Source organism: Bubalus kerabau, chromosome 8 (genome assembly GCF_029407905.1).
Source record: "Bubalus kerabau isolate K-KA32 ecotype Philippines breed swamp buffalo chromosome 8, PCC_UOA_SB_1v2, whole genome shotgun sequence".
In the NCBI taxonomy this organism is placed as follows: Eukaryota; Metazoa; Chordata; class Mammalia; order Artiodactyla; family Bovidae; genus Bubalus; species Bubalus kerabau.
Genome location: NC_073631.1, coordinates 107088690 through 107108978, shown reverse-complemented (window position 1 = coordinate 107108978; position 20289 = coordinate 107088690). Strand labels below are relative to the sequence as shown.

Below are 20289 nucleotides of genomic sequence, written 5' to 3'. Positions count from 1 at the left end.
TCCCATCCCTGGGATTCTCCAGGCAAGAACACTGGAGTGGGTTGCCATTTCCTTCTCCAATGCATGAAAGTGAAAAGTGAAAGTGAAATGAAAGTGAAAAGTGAAAGTGAAGTCGCTCAGTCGTGTCCGACTCTAGCGACCCCATGAACTGCAGCCTACCAGGCTCCTCTGTCCATGGGATTTTCTAGACAAAAGTACTGGAGTGGGGTGCTATTGCCTTCTCCACCTTTAGTGGCAGGTAGATTTTTTACTGTTGAGCCACCAGGAAAACCCTGTGTATAGCATAACACCCTGTAAATTGGAGCTTTAGGACATAAAATCTTCTCTAACGCGGGCAGGTGCCTCTTTTGACTTAGTGAAGTGTTGACAGTAATGAGGGAGAAACATTTATTATGATGTTTTTCATCTAAATTTTCTCTTATGTGTGTGTGTATGAAAGTCACTCAGTCATGTCTGACTGTTTGCGACCCCATGGCCTATACAGTCCATGGAATTCTCCAGGCCAGAATCCAGAATACTGGAGTGGGTAGCCTTTCCCTTCTCCAGGGGAAACTTCCTAACCCAGGGATCGAATCCAGGTCTCTTGCATTGCAGGCAGATTCTTTACCAGCTGAGCCACAATATATCTATTATATGTATAATATAGTCAATTTATTAGAAACACCTGTATCTGAATTCAGGTATTTAGTTAAGACATTTATTCATTTTACATATTTGTGGCAGAAACCTGAAGTGTGTTGCCCTTAGCTTTTTGGTCTGCCTTCCTGCTGTGTGTGTATGTGTGTGTTAGTTGCTTAGTTGTGTCTGGCTCTTTGCAACCCCATGGACTGTAGCCCAATAGGCTCCCCTGCCCATGGACTTCTCCAGGCAAGAATACTGGAGTGGGTTGCCATTCCCTTCTCAAGGGGATCTTCCCAACCCAGGGATCGAACCCAGGTCTCCTGCACTGGCAGGCGGATTATTTATCTTCTGAGCCACCAGGGAAGCCCAGAAAGTCCTGCCATGAGCTCAGCCTTTTAATTCCTACCACTCAGTGGGAGGAAAACAGAAAGCAGAACACTTGTACTTATCTTCAGCTAATTACCGTCTGTGCCTCCCTGTGCTCCTTGCCTCGTGGTGTGATGAAGCCCAAGGGTTAGATGAAACAGGCAGGGCACATGGCCCCGTGGCTTCTGTTCCGTAGGACATGTTGTAACATCTTCATTCAGAATGCAAATAGCTAAGACGAATCCCTTTGGGAAAGCAGATACTGATGTTGGAGTTCATCTGTTCTAGAAGATGCAGTATATTTGTGTGCTTGTTTTATTATAATTATTCTTTTTTTCCCCTAGGTGTCTCAGGCAGTTATGGGGGGTCAAATAGAAGGAAAATTTGCACTGAATTACACTGTCTTGGTGCATGAAATGTTTACAGTGTGCAGAAGCAGTTGTCATTTCTTGAAACACTGGTGAAACTGATACAGAGATTAGGCTAAGCACGAGAGTGAGGTTTAATTTTTGTGTTTTGTTTGCGTCATTTGCTTTGGAATGTATCGTACTTTTTCCAGGCTGTGTTGTTACCCAGAGCTGTAAAATGAAATGCTTCCTTCTTAGGGCCTTTTCATCAGCGGTATCGTCGGGGATCGGCTGAATTTGCGATGGGTTCTGTCTTTTGGCATGTGCTCTTCTGCATTAGTGGTAAGTTGAAAAGTGTTGTTGTTTTCATTCCAGTTACTGTTATCTTGGCCAGGAATTTTAGAATCCAAGCAAGCCCCCTACTTCTGTCTATAGAATAGTAAAATGAATCTTTGGTTTTCTGATCCCTTGGGTGCCTTTTTGGTTAAGAGACATCTTGAGAGTGTGATTTTAATTCCACCCCTTCCTTGATTCTCAGTCACCAACAAAGGTCACAGCGTAACTCGAGTGGCGTCCATTGCTCTCGAGAACCCGGCCCCAGCTCTCTTCTGCAGTCGTGTCTGCCCTGCGTGTCAGCCCTCTGCTCTCCCAGACCAAGCTGCCTTCCATGGCCCTCACGCATCCTGCGCCTTTCTACCTCACTGCTATTGTTCCTGCTCTTCTTCCTGCCTTCAGTGTCCTCCGTTCAGCTCTTCATAGTCTAACTCAGTGTCTCCTTCAAGTCACTGGCCAGATGACCCTTGTTTCCTCATGCCTGACTTTATCCACCCGGCTCCTGGAAGTTGTCGCTCCCTGTCCTGAGCCCTGGCCCCTGACTTTCCATGGAGGCACTTCCTTTGTCTGCTGCTCAGCCTGCTTGTTTCAGGTCAGCCTTGTTGCCCCTAGGAGCCTACAGCAGGGTGGTGGAGACCATAGACACCGCAGGGCTGCACTGCCAGGCTTTCAGGCCTTCCCTTGCAGCTTCTAGCTGTGGTTTCTCCATGCTTCAGGCTCCGCTTTTCAATACTTGCACCCAACGTTGCAGTGAGGGTCCTGTGAATCACTGTGTGGGGGGCATTTAGAATGGTTCTTGGCGTACTCAGTACTCCAGAGGGCAGGATCTATATTAGAATCATCTGTATTTGTTCACAAGCATTTGTTGATTGAATAAAAGCATGGAGCTTAGTTAGACTCTATTAATTGTTTTTCAATGTCTGCCATTGGTGTATGGGGAAAAAATTATTTTCCTTTATATTTCAGAGATTGAAGCACCTTATTCATAAGCTGCTCGCCCACATATATGTAGAGACTGTTTTAAAACCTGGTTTAGGGTTTTTTCCTAAACCCAAATGAACTTTTTGGCCAACCCAGTGTTTTCTTTCTTTTTTTTTATCACACTTTTAGAAAAGCTGAAGTATGTCCGTAAACTCACCCTTTTCAGTGCACAGTTTTGAATTGTGACAAGTGACTAGCTGTGTAACTGCCACCTGCCTCTGGCCCTGGCCTCTGGCAACCACTGCCCATTTTTCCTTATGGTTTCCCTCATTGCAGAATGTCATGTAACTGGAATCATACAGTATTAGACATACCCTGTTTTTAAACCCACGCCAAACATTCCCAAAGGAGATTGACTACAAATAAAACGCCCACCCTGAGCAGAACGCCTGGAAAAAAGCAGTCACTTGATACATGCCACTGAATGACTGAGTCAGTCACAAGCTATGGTGATATACTGAGTAGCCATGGTTAGTAAAAATAGCTGGTGCTTTCTGGCCCCCACAATGTGCCTGGAAATTTACACATGTTATGGTGGAAATCAACACACGTGAACTCCAGTAGTCTTTTTTACCGTCCTCCATAAACAGGAAGAAAGGGAAATAGATGTAAGATGAGGTCACACAGTGGGGGCTCAATCTTTTAGAGTGGAAGATGCAAGCTGGAGGGATGGTCCTCGCTGCGTTTTATGCTATTTGCCGTCTCTGCCTCTCTGGTCAGGGGTGGTTTGATGCTTATCTTGCTCGGGACCTCTCTGAGCAAGGGCATCTGAAGAGTCTGCTGCGAGTCTCTCAGGCTCCAGACATCGAATGTGTCTATCAAGGAGGGTCTTGAGTCGGGGTGTCCATGTGGATGTGACCCGCGTCTTGTTCTTTCTTCTTCCCTAAGGTCTTCGTCTTTGGCACTGTCACGGAATGGCTGCATTTCTACAACAAGGGGCTGTACTGTAGCTTGTGGATCGTGAACGGCCTGCTGCAGTCCACCGGCTGGCCCTGCGTTGTTGCTGTTATGGGCAACTGGTTTGGGAAAGCTGGGTATGCCACTTTCTTCCTCTTTCATTTCCCTGTTTGATAGTTTTAATATCCGATTGTTCAGATTTGTCAGAGTCGATTCTCTCTATCCTTTTTTTTTTAATTTTAAAATTTTATTACGGAGTATAATTGCTTTACAGTGTTACAGTGAAGTGAATCAGCTGTATGTGTACACATATCCCCTCCCTCTGGACCCTCCCCCACGCTGCCTCATCGCAGAGCACGAGCCGAGCTCCCTGTGCCATACAGCAGCTTCCCCCGGCTGTCAGCTTTATACGTGGCAGTGTATATACGTCAGCGCTGTTCTCCCAGTTCGTCCTACCCCCCTCCCCTTACCCCTCTGTGTCCAGCTGCCCATCACTTGATCTTTTCAACACCGCCCGTGTCTTCCCTCTATTTTAGGAAGTTTAGAATAGCAGAGAGAGAGGAGGTTTCACATCAGTGGACATTGGAGACAGTGTGGACTCTAGTGAAGGTCTGGCCCGTGAGACACGTTCACAGCACTGTTGTGACTATGGTCAGACTTTGAGTGTGGCTGAGGCAGTACATCTCAATTTTTTTTTCAAATCTTTCCTTTAGAGAACACAAATAACACATTGTAATAATAGAAATCTTGCATGCCATCTCATCATGTATCTCCCTGTGGGTTTTGCCTTCCCTGTTTTTGATACTCGGTGATCTAGTTTGACCTTCTAAAATTAAAGATAAGAAAACTGAGCTCAGAAGTTGTCCTTGGGACTTGCCTTGAGTCACAGAGCAAAGGCTTTAAGAAGATACAGACGAAGAATTGGCCAGACTTCGGGCCTTAGTTAAATTGGCCATCTCCCCCCAAACCTTCTGTTATTTATCAGTCGTATGTGAGTTGGTGTGTGTGATGGGGGCCATGGCATATGGATGGGCACCTGCTGATGGATCTTCTGGGCCACCCAGGAAGACCCGTACTTACCCTACAGATGGAAAATAAGTAGAGATACCAGAGACTTGGCTCTGTTTCTCATTACCGTTCGTGACACTCTGCCTTTGTTGTTTATCGTCATTTGTGGCTCTCTGCCTTCAGGGACTGTTAATTTGGATATTTAGCTTTTGTTCTGGATAAAATATTCATGTGTTGTGAAACGCGCATTGATTTCTTTGATAGCTCTGTCTTTTTTGTTTACTCTCTTACCTGGGGGCCAGTGTACCCAGCAGATACTACCCACCCGCCATGGTGATCAGTGCATGCTTTAGGCAGCTCCCCTCGGTCTTCCATCTTCCCCAGTTTCCTGATGGGAGTAATGGTGCTTGTCGATAATGATCTGTGTTTGTTGTGAAATAATGTTTATGTTCAGTGTGCTAGTGACTTCTTTTGTTTTTTTTAATACTGTTGTTTATTTTTGCTTACACTGGGTCCTTGTTGCTGTATGGGGGCTTTCTCTAGTTGCGGTGCACGGGCTGCTCGTTGCGGCTTCTGTGGTTGCAGAGCACAGGCTGTGGGTGCACAGGCCGCAGTAGTTGAGGCTCTCTGGCTCTGGAGTGCCGGCTCAGTAGTTGTGGCGCATGGGCTTGCTTGCTTCTCGGCATGTGGAGTCTTCCTGAACCAGGGGTTAAACTCGTGTGCCCTGCATTGGCAGGTGGATTCTTACCCACTGTACCACTAGGGGAAGCCCTGTGCTAGTGATTTATGTTTCTTTCCGACTCTGCTGTCAGTGGTTTAATAGAATTGATTTTCAGAGGTACTAATTCCCCAGTGATACTTTAAAAAATTTATGTATTAGCTACAGCAGGTCTTATTTGCAGCACGTGGATCTTTGTCACATCTTGTGGGATCTCTCCTTTCAGTGCAGGAACTGCTGGTTGTGGTGTGTGGGCTCCAGAGGGCATGGGCTTCAGTAGTTGAGGTGCACGGGCTTAGTTGCTCTGTGGCATGTGGGATCTTCGTTCCCCAAACACGGATCGAACCCACATCGACTGTATTACAAGGCAGATTCTTAACCCCTGGACCACCAGGGAAGTCCCTCCCCTCTTATACTTTAGTTTTCTTTTGGAGTAGGTGATGCTGTTTATGTGCTGTTTATTTGTATTAAAATTTTAAGGTAATGTCTTTCCAGTCATGATTTTTGAAAATTATACCAAGGCTACTTGATTATTGTTGCAAAACCAGCTATTTCAAATGAACAAAGAGAAATAAAGGCAAAACCACCTGAAATGCTGTTATTTCAAGATAATCACTTTGACATGTGTCATTTTGAGATAATCCTTACCTGAGCTTTTCCAAATTGGGTGACACTGGGTGTTGGGTAGCGGTGACTGGACAGTCTTAACTCTTCAGTATTTCTCTGTTTCAGTCACAGAGACAAGCAGCGTGTTCAAGAAAGCCATTATAGTTTACTTTTGAAAGTAAGGCATTCTGTTTTTAAGTGAATAACAACTAGTAAGTGAAATTGATGCTGCACTTGACACAGAGTGACTCTTCCTGTGAAATGTAGCAGTAAACCACAAAGTACCAGTAAAACTGTGACAACTTACAGTCACAGTTGTTTTCAGCCAGTTTCTTCCGAAATGTCTTTGATCAGTGTGTTTTTCAGACCCTGACCTTTATCCTCTTGGTAGGTTTTGTGTTTTAAAGGCTTGGGGCGTTATCGTCCTGATGAAAATGTAGAGATTGTCTAGTTCAAATCATTTGATTTCCAAGTGAAAAAAGTTAAATGATCTACTGACGACATTGCCCAGAAAAGCTGTTACAATGTGTGAGTCATATCCCTCCTCCTGTTGTCAGGGGTCATTGTTTTTTTTTTTTAATGCCTCGCCATATAGCATGCAGGATCTCAGTTCCCCAATCAGGGATTGAACCCGTGTCCCCTGTATTGTGAGCTCGGAGTCTTAAACACTGGACCGCCAGGGAAGTCCTGGGATCATAGTTTTTTAGAACACATCGAGGCTGGTGGTACTGGTAGATACACCTTTGCAGCCCCAACTGTCAATTCTGCCACCGCACCCAGGCGTTTGAGGAGCACAGCACTTTCCAGATGAGAGCACTGAGCCCGGGCCGTGAGCTGCTGGCGATCACTCTGCACAGCTGGAAGTGGCTTCTGAACACGCTTTTTCACTGTACAGTGTTGTCTCCCTCTCCGTTTTTGTTTTTGATTTTATGGGGCTGTGCCTTGTGGCATGTGGGATCTTAGTTCCCCAACCAGAGATCAAACTGGTACCCCCTGCATTGGGAGCTCGCAGTTTTAACCTCTGGACCACCTGGAAAGTCCCTACAGTATGTTTTCACGTCTCTCTTCTCCCATTCGGCACAGTAATGTTGAGATTCATCCATGTCTGCATCGATAGTTCATTCCTTTTTATGGCTAAGGAGTCACCCATTGTATCACAGTTGGTGAACATCTAGGTTTTTAGGTTTTGGCTTTTACTATTGAAGCCACTGTGCTTGTTTGTTCACAAATACTTGTATGGACACATGCTTTCGTTCCCTTGGATAAATACCTTGGAGTAGAATGGCTGGATCTTATGGTAGGAGCATGTTTATCTTTTTAAGAAACTGGCAGTTTCTTCTAGAGTGGTTGAACCGCTTTACGTTCCTCCGGCAGTGTAAGGGCTCTGGGTGCTGCGCACCCTTGCCAGCACTTGGTGTGCTCAGTGTGTCTTGACTTGGCTCTTCTGCTGGGTGTGTAGTGATACCTTGTTGTGATTTTAATTTGCATCTCCCTGATGTTTGATGATGCTGAGCATCTTTTCATAGTCGCTAAGTGGTGTCTGACTCGTGCGACCCCATGGACTGTAGCCTGCCAGGCTCCCCTATCCGTGGAATTTTCCAGGCAAGAATACTGCAGTGGGTTACCATTTCCTTCTCCATTCATGTGCTTATTTGCATCTTATTTTACGTGTGTGTGTGTAAAGCATTTATTAAAATCTTTGCCCCCTTTTCTGAAACTTTGTATTTGAGATGATTATAGATTTAACACTCCTTAGAATTTTATTGCATTGTTTATCTTTCACAGTATTGAGTTCTGAGATTTCTTTACATCCCAGCAGCAAGTCTGTTGTCAGATAAGTGGCATCCAAATAGTTTCTCCCAATCCATGGGGCTTGTCTTTTTAAATTCTCTGAATAGTGTCTTTCAGTGGGCCCCAAATTGAACTTTAGTATAATAAAATCTTAGAAGAAGAGAGCTACCCAGTTAAGTGTTTTGCCATTTGGGTGTACTTTGAAAAAAAAACGTGTTGAAATGGAACATTGATTCTGTGTAATGTGAGCCTGCGCTGTGTGGCCATTTTGTACTTGAGCTGCACACAGAACCCGTTCTGATTGTGTTGTCTTCTGTTCTGCTCTGTTCCCATCCTAGGCGAGGAGTTGTTTTTGGTCTCTGGAGTGCCTGTGCCTCCGTGGGCAATATTTTGGGCGCATGTCTAGCTTCTTCTGTTCTGCAGTATGGTTATGAGGTAGGTGTTTTGTTCCCTAGCTTTTTCTTCAGTATATAAATATATGTTTTATTTTTAGGAAGTAATCCTGTGACCATTTAAAATGACCTAGTGCTGTGTCTGGGAGGGGCAAGGTTTGTATTAAGAGTGGACAAGCTTATGGTAGATTGAAACACATTAAAAAAAAATTAGTCATGGAAAAACACCTAAGTCTAAAGACATATAATCATTTGGGGAAAAGTACTTGCAACTCATGTTACAGATAAAGAGCTAATCTCCTTAATGTATAAAGAGTGCCCACAAATTGATAAAGAAAAAGACTAACAACACACGGAAAGAAAGGTAAATGTGTAGTTCATGGAAAGGAAAGAGAAATGGCTTGTAAACATATGACAGGATATTCCACTTCACTCAGTAATATTCTTAAGTTCCTCTTAAGTGCCCCAAGGCAGTAGAGGATAGAGCCTTGGCCCAAAGAGCCAAAAATCTCTGCCCTTATAGGAGTGTAGGTATTAAGTGGTAGAGGAATGCAAATTAAAACTACATTGTGAAAAAAAAGAGAGAGAAAAAACCTTACACCGTATCCTTATTAGATTGGAAAAAATCCAGAAGTTTGGTACCATGTTTACTAGGAGGTAACATCAGGCATTGCAGGGTGGGCGAGTAAATAACTCCTCTTGGGGTCAACATAGGAATGTCTGTCAAAAGCCCAGTCACTTAACTGGGCTTCCTTGCTGGCTCAGATGGTGAAGCATCTGCCTGCAATGTGGGAGACCTGGGTTCGATCCCTGGGTCGGGAAGATCCCCTGGAGAAGGGAATGGCAACCCACTCTAGTATTCTTGCCTGGAGAATCCCGTGAACAGAGGAGCCTGGTGGGCTACAGTCCATGGGGTTGCGAGGAGTCGGACACGACTGAGCTACTAACACATCAGAATTATAATGGCTCTGACCTAGCAGTTCGACCTCCGTGAATTAATCCGACTGATGAGTATACTTCATCATATACAAAGAGTACATCTGCAAGGTTATTTGCTTCAGCATTATTTGTAATAGCAAAAGATTGGTAACAGATGTCAACCAAACGGGAAGTAGTTAAACCACGAAACACCTATTCAGTGGAATCTATGCAGCTGTGAAGTAGAGTTAGGCAGCCCTGCGTGTCCAGACTGGGATAGAGCTCAGTGATGTGTTAAGTAAAGATAACCGTGTGTTGAGTATTGCCATTTATGTGAAATGGAGGAAGAATTAAAGAGTATCTATTGTATTGGCTTGTGTGTTTCCAAAACAAACTTTGGAAAGTACAAGCTAAATAACAGTGCTTATATGTTCGACAAATAAAAAAATCAAATGGCTCATGTCAACGGATTGCCTGTTCAAAGACTTAATAATTGGGAACTCCCTGGTAATCCAGTGGTTAGAACTGCAAACTTTCACTGCTGAGGGTGTGGGTTCAGTCCCCGGTTGGGGAACTAAGATCCCTCAAGCCATGCAGTGCAGCCAAAACAAAACAAAACCCCAAACCTAATAACTGAAAGTAAGTTGCTCTTTTAGAAAGTAGGTAACAGTTTTTAAACAGCTTGCTAAGTGTTTGGTCCTTGAAGAATTTTGGTCTAGTTAGGGCCAGTGGGAAGTCCTTCCTGTGTTCATAGTCACCTTTTCCCAGGTTTCTTAGCTTCACACCTGGATTGTACTAATTGGCTCAAATGGGAATTTGAGGTCACCCTATGGGCTCCTCCCAGATTTGAATTCTGGAAACACTCATTGACACCTCAGGCTCCATTTTCTCTTAAATAAAATTCACTGATGCCGTCTGGCTCTCGAGTGTCTCACCTGGACCGTCGGAAGGACACTGTTCTTCCCTGTGACCCCCAGCACAGCCCTCAGCTCCCCCTGTGCAGAAGGCTTCCCATCTCCCTCCCGCCTGGTGGCTTCAATTGTGCTGGGAAAGGTGGTCACTTGCCAGGATTTTCAACTCTTCCCTTAAGCACTGTCTCTCTCCTTCAACCTCCTTGGCTTTTTTCTTCCAGATTCAGTTCCTCTGTATGTTTCCTATGGGGACTCAGCCTTCTCATTTACCCACCTCCGTGCTGCCTATATTAATGTGTGGTGTTTCTTTTTAAAATTTATCTTTATTTAGTTTTTTGGCTGTGTGGGTTCTTCGATGCAGCACTCAGAGTCTGTCATGCGCACTTTAGTAGTTGGACCGGCTCAGTTGCTCCACGACATGTGGGATGTTAGTTACCCAACCGGGGATCGAACCCACATCCTCTGCATTGCAAGGCAGATTCTTAACTGCTGGACCACCAGGGAGGTTCCTATTAATTAATGTTATGTGTAGTGTGTAACCCCCCTCAACTGGAAACTGTCTTTGAGGGCAGATACTGTCTGTTGCGTGAGGCTGAATGGTGGCAAGAGCACTATTCTTGGAGCTAATTCTGACTTCCCAGTTGTAATAGTACCACTCAGTGTCCAGGAGACCTTAATTATCCTCTCAGATCTGCACAGAGTCCCTGGGAAAAACTTGTGAGAAAACAAGTAAAACACTTAGCTCAGAGCCTGGCAGAGGCCGGGCGCCCGGCGCTCATTTCCTTCCCGGTCGTGCCGTCCTCCCACGTGTGTCTCTAACAACTGTGTGGTTAACGAGCATCCCCGATGTGTCAGGAGCACCTCTCCCCTTCCCGCCCCCCAGTATGCCTTCCTGGTGACGGCGGCCGTGCAGTTTGCTGGTGGGATCATCATCTTCTTTGGACTCCTGGTGTCACCGGAAGAAATCGGTGAGAGAAGCTGCTTTTCTATTCAGATCGTCTTGCTAACACGGGCAAAGAGAAACCCGAGGCTGGAACAGCCCGGATCTTTCTCCCTAGGAGAATGGTGGGCTCCTTTCAGTGAATTAAAAGAGCAGTCTTGCTGTTTTGTGTCCTGTCGACGCCACAGCCTCGCCTGGCACAGCTGCAAATGTTTGAGGGAGTGAGGCTCACCTTTTTATAGATTCAGGGAAAACTCATCATTTGCAAATGAGGTTTTATAATGGAGACATTGGCTTGAAATTGGCATGGATGGATTTTGAATTTCGCTTCTTGAGACAGATCTTTTTTTCTTCAGAAGAATAATTCAGTGAAATACTTATCTGTGGTTAAATACAGATTGTACAGGCAGAACGTACAAGTGAAACCACAGAAGCAGATAGATGTATGATTCTTCTGTCTTTTGAGTCTTACTGAAGAGACACGTCAGTTTAATAGTACGTAATTAACGAGTTTTTCTGTATGAAAGAAGAGAGTGTGACGTGGTTGAAAAAACATTGCTTCGAAGCCAGATAAAGGAGAATTTGAGTCCTGGGTTTGTTCCTCATTAGCGCTGTGACCTTGATTGACCTTGGACTCTGAACCTTAGTAACTTTTTCTGTAAAACGCAAATAAAAAGAGCATGGGCCTCACAAGTAACGGTACGTGTAAAGCACTTAGCACAGCGCCGGGCACCTGGCAGGCACCCTCTCAGTGTGGCTGTCGCTGTTGTTGTAGGTATCCCAGGTATCGAGACAGAAGAAAATTTTGAAGAAGACTCGCACAGGCCGTTAATTAATGGTGCTGAAAACGAAGATGAAGCTGAGCCTAATTATTCAATCCAAGAAGGCAATACTGTGACCCAAGTCAAGGCAATAAGCTTCTACCAGGCTTGTTGCCTTCCTGGAGTTATAGCGGTAAGGACTGTTCAGATCTCCCCACCGAAGCCTGGGAGATACCATAGCCTGGATAGTAGCACTGCGGGGATACAGCACCTTGAAGCAGTTAGCTTCTCTTTCAAACTTTATTTCAGGAATATATGTCCAGAGGAATCGGGAACAGTGGCTCTCAGCTTGTTTATTGACACCACTTGAACTTGTATCTGATACCCAGTGCGGGGGTTGGTACCTTTTCTGTGCAGAGCCAGATGTAAATGTTTTCAGCCCTGGGGCCACTGTGCAGTCCCTGCCACAGCCACTCAGCTCAGTAGAGCAGAGGACTCCACAGACAACATGGAACCAGTGGACCTGACCGGAAGTGGCCCGTGAGCCCCAATTTGCTGACCCTGATACTGGAGTTTGAGTAAGAAGGCAAAAATGGGTATTTTTGAATATATGCCTTTTGGCCTGTTGAAGTCTTACAGAATTATAAGTAGATCAAGAGGGCCTTGAGTGGTTCGTTAAGTCTGTTTTCTTTGCCAATGTTCTTGCCATTCTAGGGAAAAAAATAGTTTGCCCTTCTGTGAAAGGCCAGAGCAGGATGCTCCACAGTATCCCTTGGTAGTATATTCCAGTGTTTTCATAACCTCCACAGTCAGGTTTTTTGTCTAACATCTAAACTGAATCCGTTCTGCCACAGTTTTTCTGTCTTGGTGTTTTGGGCCTCTAGTAAGGGAGTGGGGAGAAGGCAATGGCACCCCACTCCAGTACTCTTGCCTGGAAAATCCCATGGACGGAGGAGCCTGGTGGGCTGCAGTCCATGGGGTTGCTAGAATGGGACACGACTGAGCGACTTCACTTTCACTTTTCACTTTCACGCATTAGAGAAGGAAATGGCAACCCACTCCAGTGTTCTTGCCTGGAGAATCCCAGGGACGGGGGAGCCTGGTGGGCTGCCGTCTATGGGGTCGCACAGAGTTGGACACGACTGAAGCGACTTAGCAGCAGCATCAGTGCAGGAGTGGAGTTAAGAGGCCTAGGTTAGGCTGCCAGCTTACCCACTAAGGCTCTGCGAGGTCTCTGGCGTTACTCAGCTCTTCCTTGTGTCTCAGTTCCCCTTCCTGTGGATAGAAGGCCTACCAGTCCATCCTCCCTGAAGTCTGCAATGTTGAGTTGTTATGAATAAACACCTTTTTAATTTTATGGTTTAATGGTGCTTTATGAATACAACCTCTCAACTAGATTCAGAGTCTGCTGGTTGTCCTATTTCATACTTATCTGCTCCCTTCTCCCTACCCCAGGCTAAGAGAACTGACACTTGCCAACAGATAAAGTTTAAGCGTGAGTTCAGATCGAAGTGCAAGTTCCCACAGTTCTTCAACCAAAAGATGACGTGTCATACAGGGAAATGCATGTCCCCTGGGGGCCTGTTCTTATGCTAATGATTAGTTTTTGTTGTTTTTTTTTTTTACAGTAGTTATTAAAATATTCTGCTGGTAAGAGTTTAATTTCTGAGACAGGACTTAGATTTGTTGTGACTAAACGTGGCGCTCCCTTGCTATCCCTTTGTATTTCACAAGCTATTGTTCCCCGCCATGGGCAGGATATAAAGGGAATCCAGTGAACTTAATCCCTTTGTCTTTGTGGCCGGCTGTCTGGACAAAATGCACTCGTGGTTGAGATTTGGCTCTCTAGGGGGCGGCGGTCCTGCTAGGAAAGCCCCTTTAAAACAAGTGATACCTAGGGAATAAGTGGCAGCTCCAGGGAAGAGAATATACTAGCCAGACACCCTTTGAAGTGAGTCTCTCTGTTCCTCCCCCTTCTTCCTTTGATGCTGAATGTCAGGATTTCCTGGTAATAATGTGTTGAATATAGGTTTCTCAGCCCCACTGCCATGTTATGGGAGCTCTTACTCTTCAACCTAGAGCCACAAGGCCCGTGACGATCCTCTGCTTTCATTTTTGACTCGGAGCTTTCAGAAACTACCCTATGAAAGTAGTTTTCGTGCTGATGCTTTTCTTGGACCTTTGGAACTAGTGTCCAGGCACGTTGCTTTGCATTGGTCATCATGTTAACTTCGAAGGAAGTAGAACCTGAAAGGGTTGGCTACTTGCAGTAAGAGCTGTGATGTTTACTGGGTTCGTTTGCTTATGGTTAGTGCTCCTCAGTGGCACGAATACCTTTTATCTTTATCTAAATAAAGAAATGTGAGTCCATGCCCTGCCTTATGGTTCAGAACACCAGTTTGCTTCTACCAGAGAGCCAAAAGGAGAAGAAGTGGGGACAATTAGGGAGTAGTCCTTTGTGTTTTTAATCCCAAGACTTATTATACTGCCTTTCTTGATGCTAAGTTGGGGGGAGAGAGGAGGAAGACTAGGACAAGTCAGGCAATGGGAATTTATAGGAACATTTAATTTTAAAATCAGGTACTATGCAGCTCCAGCTCTTCTGTTTTGTTTTGCTGTTTAATTGTATTAGAATGGTAGTTATGCTGTGCTGTTCGTTCCTTACTGACAGTGGGGTGTTTTCCTTGTAGTATTCACTGGCCTACGCTTGCTTGAAGTTAGTGAATTACTCCTTCTTCTTCTGGTTGCCCTTTTATCTGAGTAACAACTTTGGATGGAAGGAGGCCGAAGCTGACCAGCTGTCCATCTGGTACGACGTCGGAGGAATTATAGGTACGGCCAATGAAGCGTCTTTTCCTCTAGCAAGAGTGAGTCACTAGTCAGATTTTATTGGGTTATGAAATCTGGCATCATTTAAAGTTTTATCACTTATTCCACAGCCCTTTTTCCTAAACTGTCCTACTGGTAAATAGCCAAACTCCTTAAAAAAAAAAGTCCATAGAAAAGAGGACCCAGCCTGCGGCAGCTGTGTAATGTATAGAGCTCCTTTTTTTCAGTCCTTTGTTGAGGGATCAGTTCTTTTGTCCTGGGATGCACCGGGATGTTGCTTTCTCTGATATCTTTAAGGGTGAGCCTTTTGTACACTCCCAGGGATTGCTTAGCTCTAAAGCTAATTGTATGTCAGAGATCCAAGTTATGTTCATTTTACCTATCGCCCACAGCCGAAGAAGGGAAACATATTAGCTTAGTGTACTGACTGTCAGCTCATAAAGGTAGGAAGGTTATTTTGTTTTACGATTGCTTCCTTGTACACAGCAGACTTTAAATAGTGACTTTCTGCTGTAGTTGGAAGCATCAACAAGGAAGTGGGAAACTTTAAAATCAGACGGACGTACAGCGTGCATGTTAGTGGGTACCACCTACATGGCTGTGGCTGAACCTTGGTAGCCTTTCTGTAATGTTTACATTTAGACGTGTGGACAGACTAAACTGCCCCGAGCGTATGAAAGCACGGTGCGCCCTTAGCTGGGGCGCTGTTGTTGTGTTTGAACTTGTGTGTCCCATTCTTTTAAAGTTGATTTTATTTATTTATTATTTTTGGCTGTGCTGGGTCTTCGTTGCTGCCTGGGTTTTTTTTCTTCCCTCTGGTTGCAGAGAACAGGGGCTACTCTCTAGTTGAGGAACACAGACTTCTCCTTGCTGTGGCTTCTCTTGTTGCAGAGCACAGGCCCTGGGGCAGTGGGCTTCAGGAGTTGCAGCTTCCGGGCTGTAGAGCCAGACTCAGTAGTTGCGGCACGTGGACTCAGTTGTTCCATGGCATGTGGGATCCTCTCAGATCAGGGATCGAACCTGTGTCTCCTGAATTGGCAGGCGGATTCCTCACCACTGAGTCATGAAGGAAGCCCCACAGCAGATTTTAATAGTGACTTTTTGCTATAGCTGGAAATGCAGGGAAGTTGTTGTTTAGTCAGTCAGCTGTGTCTGACTCTTTGTGACCCCATGGACTGTAACCCGCCAGGCTCCTCTGTCTTTAGGATTCTCCAGGCAAGAGTACTGGAGTGGGTTGCCATTTCCTTCTCCAGGGGCTCTTTCTGGACCAGGGATTGCACCCATGTGTCCTGCATTGGCAGGCAGGTTCTATACCACTGAGCCACCAGGGAAGCCCAAACAGGGAAGTAGGAATCTTCAAAAGCAGATGGATATACAGAATGCATGGTATGGGTACCACCTACCTGACTGTGGCAGAACCTTGGTAGCCTGTCTTTACATTTAGATCTGTGGACAGACTAAACTGCCCTGAGCGCATGAAAACACAGTGTATCCTTAGGTGATATGCTGTTATTGTATCTGAACTTGTGTTTCCTCATTCTTAGACTCAGAGCCAAAGGTGAGGATGCTGCCTTTAGACTTGCACATACTTCTGTGTCTTGAACAGACTTCTGATGAGGGTGTACCAGATGTCCCAATGCCCCGAGATTCCAAACAGGACTGTATCTAGATGTGACTGTGCTGCTTCAAGGATCCACATCACCTTTTCTTCTTCTTTTCTAAACTGCTTATTTATTTATTTATTTGGCTGCGCTGGATCTTAGTTGCAGCACTCGAGATCTTCCGTCTTCATTGTGGTATTCTGGCTCTTCAGCTGCCACATGTAAACTCTTCAGTTGCAGCATGTGGGATCTGGTTCCCTGACCAGGATTGAATTTGGGCCACCTGCATTGGGATTGCAGAGTCTTAGCCACTGGACCTCCAGGGAAGTCCTCCACATAAACTTATTTTAAACATCTTGACCTATTAGTTTTTGCTAAACCATAATTGCTGCATTTAATTTTAGTGAATATTTATGTTCACTACTACTCATAACCTGTGACGAACAGAGTCTCATTAATTATCTTTCAAATAAAAAGCGGGCGGGTGGGGGAAAAAAGCAAGAAAAGGCTTCACAGCTGATTGGGGAAGGGAAAACAGCAAGGAACAGTGAGAGTGGGTCTGATGATTTTTCCTGATTTTGGTGTCTGGACTGGTGGTGTCTGTCCCCATCTGCCATCGTGTGAGTTGACAGGTGATCTTTCTAAAAGGAAATTATGGAGGAGTTTTTTAGGAGAGTCAGCTCTCTTGTTGGATAGACCAGGGTTAGGATCCTGCCGGCGGGTGGAGGGTACGTGGTAAGCAAGAGTCAGGTAACTAAGCTAATTTCGAGATGTTGATTGGGTTGCACTTCTTTGTGCTGGAAGGTGGAACGCTGCAAGGCTTCATCTCCGACATGTTACAGAAGAGAGCGCCGGTGTTAGCTCTCAGTCTGCTTCTGGCCATCGGGTCCCTGGTTGGATACAGTCGTGAGTATTTCCTTGCAGTTAAACTGTTTGCCTCATCTCTTAGGACTAAGGCATTTACTTGCCTCGAGTCAGTGATCAGCCCTGGGGAGGTGGTTGAGACCAGCCACAAAGATCCCAGGGCATAAATGGGATCTTTGTATTGTCCTGTGAACAGCGGTAAAAGTATCATTACGTAGTTTTATTTGCATTGGGGAGGAAACTGGCATCTCTTGTGCTTTGTTGGTTTGTTTAAAAGCTTGCTTGGGAGTGTATATGCTTTGTCCAAGGGTAGGCTCCGGCAGTGCAGCATTAGAGCCAATAAAACAATAAAAGGGACAAGATTTCAAAAGAGGAAAGATGGTAATTAGTAGGTTTGGTATCTGTCCCTTAAGATGCTGCTGAGATAGGAGTTTTCCTGTAGCTTTTAGAAGTCACAGTAGCTTGAGCACCAGCCAGAGGCAGACATTACAAATAAAAGTCGGGAGAGGCGGTGATGGAGCTGTATCTGCTTGCTGTCTCTGGGAGATCTGTGAGGTCATGGGAATCCAGGCCTGTGTGTGCTGTTGGGTGGAGACGCATGTACTGCGCTCCTCACGTCATCACCCTGTGCCTGTGTCTTTCCTTGCAGGTTCTCCAAACGACAAGTCCATCAATGCGCTTCTGATGGCTGTCACAGGTACGGCACAGGCTCCATTTCACTGTCTTGTTCCTCTGTAAATAAAAAGGGAAAAAGGAAACTGATTGCTCCTTCAAGCTGAGTTATTCTAAAGCCTTAATTATAGAAAACTCAGGTGGTAAAAGGAAAGATGCCTCCCCCGGATCCTGCTTCTCTGCTCTCACGTGACCGCCTCAGTCCTGGTGTGGCAGAAGCAGTCCCTTAGAGATTTCCTCCCATTTTTGATTGCGGCCCACACCCTCTCATATCACTCCCGGAAGTGGTGTAGGAAGAATGCCATGTTGGAAACCAGTTCACCAACTTTCAAAAAGTCCAGTATAGCTGGTTTTTCCTCCTATGTTGGAATTGGTCAGTATTTCTTCCCTTGAACCCCAGATGAATCAGTTGAGTGCCATTAGGGACCCTGTTATAGAAAAACTCCTGTTCTTAAATTTGAGCTCATGGGATAGTTGAAGCTGCTGCTGCTCTGTGAGACTCTTGGCCCTGACCGCGCTCAGTCCTGTGGCAGCCTCACTGAGAACAGTGGCAGATGCAACCCCTTGCACCGTTTAAATCGCTATTTCTCCTCTCTCTCTCTTTCTCACTGTTTGGTTGAATTTGGGTAGTTAGATACTCTGACTCATCTCTGCCATAATAGAATTTGATAAACTAGTGCAGACAGTTGTCAGTGAATGCACACTTCACCGGATTAGAAAGGTCTGTGTTCACTCTGTTTTCTAAAGGAAAGTGGATGCTAACTAAGATGTTACATCTGGGGGAGTTTCCATTTTTACAGGTAATTTTGCCCCCTTCTTTCTGTTTCTCTCCAACATACCAGTTAGAGTATTGGGATTAGAGTTTACGAAATTCTCAACAGATTCCTAGCGTGTTGTTATGAGTAGTGTCTTAATAAGAACCTGTTCTGTTTCTGACTTTAGGATTCTTTATTGGTGGACCTTCTAATATGATTAGCTCTGCTATTTCTGCGGACCTCGGTCGTCAGGAGCTGATCCAGGGGAGCAGTGAGGCTTTGGCAACCGTCACTGGGATCGTTGATGGAACCGGGAGCATTGGAGCTGCGGTGGGCCAGGTGAGAGGGCGGCGTGGGCTGGACAGGGAGTGTTGAGCGGTGGAAGGGCCTGGCCCCGCCTGCAGGGCCACGGTAGGTGGCGCTCTTGTGCTGTAGTGCACTGTACTAAAAGCCTTGGGTTCTTAGTGACCTAACATGGAAGGCCCCTCGACATTTATCAGTTCGTCCTCTCCACTTTTACCTTCAGATTCTTCCTGTCTAGAAAGAAGTGAACACTTGGTAAGACAGATCCTTCAGTCCCTGCTGCCTGCTGCCTCCTCTTCCAGCCTGAACTTGGCACTTCAGGGAGGCCAGGAGACACATGCTTCTCATTACCCCGCACTTGACACACAGGCCCCAGCTCTCCCACCCTCCAAACACAGATGTACACACATTCTTCCCACCGATCCCCACCAGAAATTGCCATGGACCCTGCAGCTGCCCTGAGATGCTTCCTCTGCTTCCCACAACTGTGTTTCAAAAGACGGTTCATAAATGTCTTACATCAGAATCAATCTGGGAACTCATTAAAGTACAGAACACTTAGCTGACTGTGGACTCGCTGAGTGAGGGCCTGGGGATCTGTATTTCAGCAAGCCATCCTGGCGAGTCCTGTGCACTCGATAAAGTTTGGATCTTCTGGGTTAAGAGTGGCCTACTGTAGGTAGTCAGAACTGTTGTCTCTCTTTCTTTGGCTGTGCTGCACAGTGTGCGGGATCTTAGTTCCCCAACTGGGCATCGAACCTGCACCCCCTACATTGGAAGCGTGGTGTCTTAACCACTGGACCATCAGGGAAGTCCTTGTCAGAACCATTCAAATTGATCTTTCTTGCTTTCATTCAGCTTCAGAAAGGCATTGTTTCTCTGGGACAGTCATGAGTATTTGTTGCTCCTGGGGTATACCACTCTCAGTCATTAAGTGCTAATTTTGTAAAATGTAGATTTGAGAATCAACTGCACGGATAAAATATCTGAAACTATGGCAGTGATGTGATGTTTAATGGGGAAAGAAAATATGTGCAAAACCTCAGAGAATGCCCAGTGGTCACAGAAACAGAAGCCAGAATTTGAGGGGTGGGGGTGTTACTCAGATCATAAATGAAGAGAGGTCAGGAGGCAGAGAATGGAAGGAAAAAGGCTTGTAGTTTTGACACTGAGGTCATTAGGTGGCCTTGAAGCTTGATGCTTTGCTTGCTGAATGGGGGTGGATCACTGGTATCTGATTGTGAGTGGTTAATACAAGAACAGGCGTTGCTGGAGATTGTTGTCGTTTAGTTAGTTGTGTCCGGCTTTTTGTGACCTCCATGGATTGTAGCCCACCAGGCTCCTCTGACAATAGAATTTCCCAGGCAAAAATACCAGAGCGGGTTGCCATTTCCTTCTCCAGGGGATCTTCCCAGCTCAGGGATTGAACCCACATCTCTTGCGCTGGCAGGTGGATTCTTTACCACTGAGCCGCCTGGGAAACCCACTGCAGGAGCTACACCGACTGCGCGCACACCTCTCGCTGGTCACGTAGTGCGTGTTTACTTGTTGCTGTCTGTCTCTCCCGCTGTGAGATGAGCATCACGGGCGCAGCGTTTGTGTTGTGTTTTGCTGTCGCCCCAGTCCTAGGGAGGGTGCCTGGCACACTTGAGAGGTTCAGGTACTTGTTGAATGG

General features: G+C 45.7%; 1 protein-coding gene across 7 annotated transcripts in view; it reads left to right on the top strand.

The window, feature by feature from the left end:
• SLC37A3 (solute carrier family 37 member 3) overlaps positions 1-20289 on the top strand; it is a 56338-nt gene that overhangs the window by 20022 nt on the left and 16027 nt on the right. For 6 of the 7 annotated variants that reach the window (XM_055591087.1, XM_055591089.1, XM_055591088.1 and 3 more), the window contains 9 exons: positions 1593-1676; positions 3537-3682; positions 8007-8103; positions 10773-10857; positions 11605-11783; positions 14281-14422; positions 16825-16926; positions 17534-17581; positions 18499-18650. In XM_055591087.1, the coding sequence (XP_055447062.1) occupies positions 1593-1676; positions 3537-3682; positions 8007-8103; positions 10773-10857; positions 11605-11783; positions 14281-14422; positions 16825-16926; positions 17534-17581; positions 18499-18650 (1035 nt within the window). The remainder of the gene's footprint in view (positions 1-1592; positions 1677-3536; positions 3683-8006; positions 8104-10772; positions 10858-11604; positions 11784-14280; positions 14423-16824; positions 16927-17533; positions 17582-18498; positions 18651-20289) is intronic. The other variant, XM_055591090.1, reaches the window with a different exon arrangement.